The sequence below is a fragment of the Octopus bimaculoides genome, chromosome 13, assembly GCF_001194135.2.
Source record: "Octopus bimaculoides isolate UCB-OBI-ISO-001 chromosome 13, ASM119413v2, whole genome shotgun sequence".
Classification (NCBI taxonomy): domain Eukaryota; kingdom Metazoa; phylum Mollusca; class Cephalopoda; order Octopoda; family Octopodidae; genus Octopus; species Octopus bimaculoides.
This window is the reverse complement of record NC_068993.1, coordinates 17,331,185-17,335,694: the sequence shown is the minus strand read 5'-3', so window position 1 is coordinate 17,335,694 and position 4,510 is coordinate 17,331,185. Positions and strand designations below refer to the sequence as shown.

Sequence of the window (4,510 nt, the reverse complement as noted above, 5' to 3'; positions counted from 1 at the left end):
ATAGAAGTTGTTTCCTGTTTATTTACAGTCTTTATTGCACCTGAACATCTGCCACAAACAAAAACTAACTTGCTAGTTAACCTGCCTTTGATGTTGCTGCACCTCTTATGTGTCCATAGCTTGCACCGGGTACATCTTATAGAGTTACTACCTACTCCTTTTCTACATACTGAGCAGGGCCATCTACCTGAAGGGGTTTGTGTTTTATCTACCTTCCTACTTATTAGGATTTTGGTTTTAGCTAGGTTGACTCTAAGGCCCTTCAATTCTAGACCTTGCTTCCACACCTGAAACTTCTCCTCTAGTTCTGATAGTGACTCCGCAATTAGGGCAAGGTCATATATATGTATGTATATATATATGTGTATATGTATGTATATATGTATATGTATGTATATATATGTATATATATGTATATATATATATATATATATATTGTATGTATATAGGTAAATAGATAGATTTGATTACCTTACTTGTGATATATAAAAAAAAAAACATTGAAGTAACAAATAATAATAAAATTAGTAATTTTCTGATATAGGCCCAAGGCCTGCAGTTTTGAGGGAAGAAGGTTAGTCAGTTAAGTTGAACTAAAAACTGAACTAATATTTTATCAACCTCCAAAAGGATGGATGGCAAAGTTGACCTCAGCAGAATTTGAACTCAACAGAAGGCATTTTGTCTGGCACTCTAACAATTCTGCTAATCATTTTCTGCATGAATGTAAAATACCAGGAATTGACTGTTCAAGCTATAGCTTGAGCAAAGCAAGCAGTATTTGTTGAAAGAAAATTAGTGTGGTATAAAAATCAGACAGGATAGAGAAGCTGCAAGGGGAAATAAGTGAAAGAAATTGTGCTAGAATTTTGAATATCTTCTATGCAGGGACATGCCGTCCAGCTAAGCAAGTTAAGCAGTGCCTACCTTGAATAAAATAGATCAATAGCAACATTTGCCTTTTATGGCAAAATATGCACTTAATTCAATAAAATTATGAAGGTTACTCTGATTACTATGCATAAAATGCAAAATATTTTATTATTTTGTAGATTAGGTAGGCATAATTCGCCCCTGCTTTTCAATCTCAGTATTTAAGCTACGCACGGTACTGCTGTAGTACACGTGCTGTATACACTCTTACAACACAGTTTTCTTTATGTACTGTAAAGGCAGAAGTAAATCTGCCTTCAACTTGGTGTTTCACTTATTTTTTGTGTTTTACTACATAGAGGTCACCAACTGCCTACCCTGAGTAATTACTGATGGCACATGCCTGCTTCTATGTAAAACCATCCACTACCAAAAGACCAAATTTAATTTTAGAAAATAATAACTAAAAAAGAAATTAATTATTGATATAGTTTATCCCAATGGGGAAAGTATTGAAAAACTTCAAAAATACCAGCAGAAATCTTCTGCTTTGTGTGAAACAAGGCAAGAATATATCAAAATTGTACCATTTGTGTCTGATTAACAACTCATCTTTGTATTTTGCTATGTGCTGCAAGCACAAGAGAAGAATAGCCATCCAATTATGAATGATATGCATTAGTTTAATGTGATATGGATTTTTATACATACAAATAATCTGTAATGGAAATCAAGGCTGAGCTCATGGTGGAGCTCACAGAGGATTCAGGCAAAATGCTGGGACAGCTCTTTGTTACCTTCTGTAGGCTCTAAGGAGGGTTCATTTAGAACTCATTGTGAACTGCCTAATCATGATACTTAGTACAGTTTGCCTGAGTTAAGTGTTCTGAACATTGACAAATGCAATGTCACTACTCAAACTAGTGACACCTCATTTATTTGTGCAATGCACGACTTTCTTGGCCAATTGTAACTGTGAATCTGTGAATGTTCTTAGTAAGTCAACACGCAATGTTGAATTTATGAGACAACAAAGGAATTTCAAATGATACTCATCATCGTTTAACATCTGCCCACCCATGGTAGCATGGGTGGGACGATTTCACAAGAGCCAGCCAGGCTTCTGTGACTGTTTGGCAGGATTCTTACAGCTGGATGCCCTTCCTAACACCATCCACTCAGCAGAGTAGACTTAGTGCTTTTTACATGGCACAAGCACAGACGAGGTCAGTTTTGGCAAGGTCTTTACAGCTGGATGCCCTTCCGAACACCAACCTCTTTACAGTGTGGATTGGATGCTTTTAAGTTGAACCTGCACTGACAGGGTCACCAAGTACTTGCAAGACATAAAAAAAACTTTCAAGAGGGAAGGGCTCATTGGAAGAGGTGGTCTTGTGTCGGATGATGAAAGGTTATAGTGAGACAGAGAGATAGAAAGAGGTGTATTGCTGTAGAGGAAGTACAAGATTACCCAAGGGGGGAGAGAGAGAGATCAGGAATGAAGACAGAAACAGGTGTGCTACTGCAAACAAATATATGGTTATCCAACCTGAGGGAAGTGCAGGAGAAGGAGAGAGAGAGAGAGTGGGAGACAGCAGGATAGAGATGTTGGCAAAATGCTGAGCATACTCACAAGGGACAGGGATCAGAATATAAATGGGATGGTTGAGTAAATGAAGACAGAGAGATATATACCCTTGAGGTTTGAATGTCATTATATAATTAGCAATACTATTACAAGAAACTTTTCTCTGATGGTCATGTGATAGTCACAACAATAATCATGTTATATATTCTAATTTAAATCTTTTTTAATCCTACATTAATACTTTCTTATGTTCTTTTTTCTATTTTCAGGTTTTTGAGGAAGTAAAAACTATTTTTGATAACTTATGAAAAGAAATGAACACGTCATTTGTTTTTATTGAAACTGAAGGGAAGCAATGCATCAATCTTTATCAATATTTAAATCTGCGAAATTTTTTGTTTATTTTTAGATAGCAGTCATTTCCTTCATATACATTTTGTTTTATATTTGATTTTTGCTTCTTTTTATTTTCCCTTCCCCATATATGGTAAACAAAATAAAACCATAACTTTTCCAGGGCACTTGGGCAGTTTATACACATTTATTATTCAAGTGCAGAAACAACCACACAATAGCTGTTGTCATTGTGTGTCCCTTGTCTATTGATACCACTATCTTGCATCTAGAAATATTTGATAATTTACATTGCAGTATTTTATTGCATTGAGTTCCCTTAAAGTTATAAAATAATTGTTGGAAAACCGACTAGTGTATTGGTGAATGATGATATTCCTATTGCTAATGGTTATAATGTATTGGTGACCAAGGGTATTCCTATAGCTACATACCACTTTACAAACTGGTGTTGTTCACATGGTCATGAAGTCATTTAAAAATTCGAGTAGGGGTGCTCCTTGTTTTAATGGATTTCAGCTTTTTTCATATGTGTTCATGTATTTACAGCATATAAAATCATTGTATGAACAAAATATATACATATATATTTAACAATTTCTTACTAGTTTTTGTTTTATTCAAAATATATTGATGCTATGAAGCAGTTTTTTTTTTTCCTTCAGATTTTAGCATTTTCATTATAAAGACTTTCTATACACTAAAGCATAATCTTTTATATAGTCTCTTAATATTTTCACTGAAAAATGTAAAGCCTTACAATCAGAGTAGTTCTAATTTTCCCATCAGAAAATATTTTGTTAATCCCTTTAGGTTAAAACTATGATTGTCAAATAGAAAAATCAGGAAAAGAGAATCCAAGATAAATTTTATTCATACATAAAATTTCTAAAATCTTGTAATTATTAATGAAAAAAGTGGTCTTTGGCATAGTAAACAGTAACTTTACAAATAAGTTCAGAACTTCAAAGTTTTTGACTGGTAAGGTAGCAACATCTCATTAAAAACAATCGATCCAATTAGGCTAAAACACATCTACTTCTGGCTTAAAGTATTTACATTGCTCTGCATCATTTCCAATACGTCCATTATAAAAGAGAAAAAAAAAAGTCTTTATTATTTATAGCAAAAAGATGACAATGTATATATTTCCTTTTGTCCCTCATTAAACTTATGTGAAACATAAATAGTGTTTGTCTTATATTGAAATGAGTTAGAATTCATTTAAGATGACGATATGGGTGTGTGTTTAAAAAGTTTGTTTCATAACATTGTGGTTCTACATGCAATCCCACTGTATTGCATCTTGGACAAGTGTCTTCTGCAATGACCTTAGGTTAACATATCTTGTGACCAGAATTTTGTACGTGGAATTGTGTCAAAGCTCACTGTGTATTTGTTTGTTGGCACTCCGTCGCTTACGACGTCGAGGATTCCAGTTGATCCGATCAACGGAACAGCCTGCTCGTGAAATTAACGTGCAAGTGGCTGAGCACTCCACAGACACGTGTACCTTTAACGTAGTTCTTGGGGATATTCAGCGTGACACAGTGTGACAAGGCTGACCCTTTGAATTACGGGCACAACAGAAACAGGAAGTAAGAGTAAGAGAAAGTTGTGGTGGAAGAGTACAGCAGGGTTCGCCACCATCTCCTGCTGGAGCCTCGTGGAGCTTTTAGGTGGTTTCGCTCAATA

General features: G+C 34.9%; 1 protein-coding gene across 2 annotated transcripts in view; it reads left to right on the top strand.

Moving 5' to 3' along the window:
* Positions 1-3,414, top strand: part of LOC106884325 (UMP-CMP kinase) — a 25,516-nt gene extending 22,102 nt beyond the window's left edge. For both annotated transcript variants that reach the window (XM_014935656.2, XM_014935657.2), the window contains exon 7: positions 2,731-3,414. In XM_014935656.2, the coding sequence (XP_014791142.2) occupies positions 2,731-2,769 (39 nt within the window). In that variant the 3' untranslated portion in view covers positions 2,770-3,414. The remainder of the gene's footprint in view (positions 1-2,730) is intronic.
* The last annotated feature ends 1,096 nt before the right edge of the window (positions 3,415-4,510 follow it).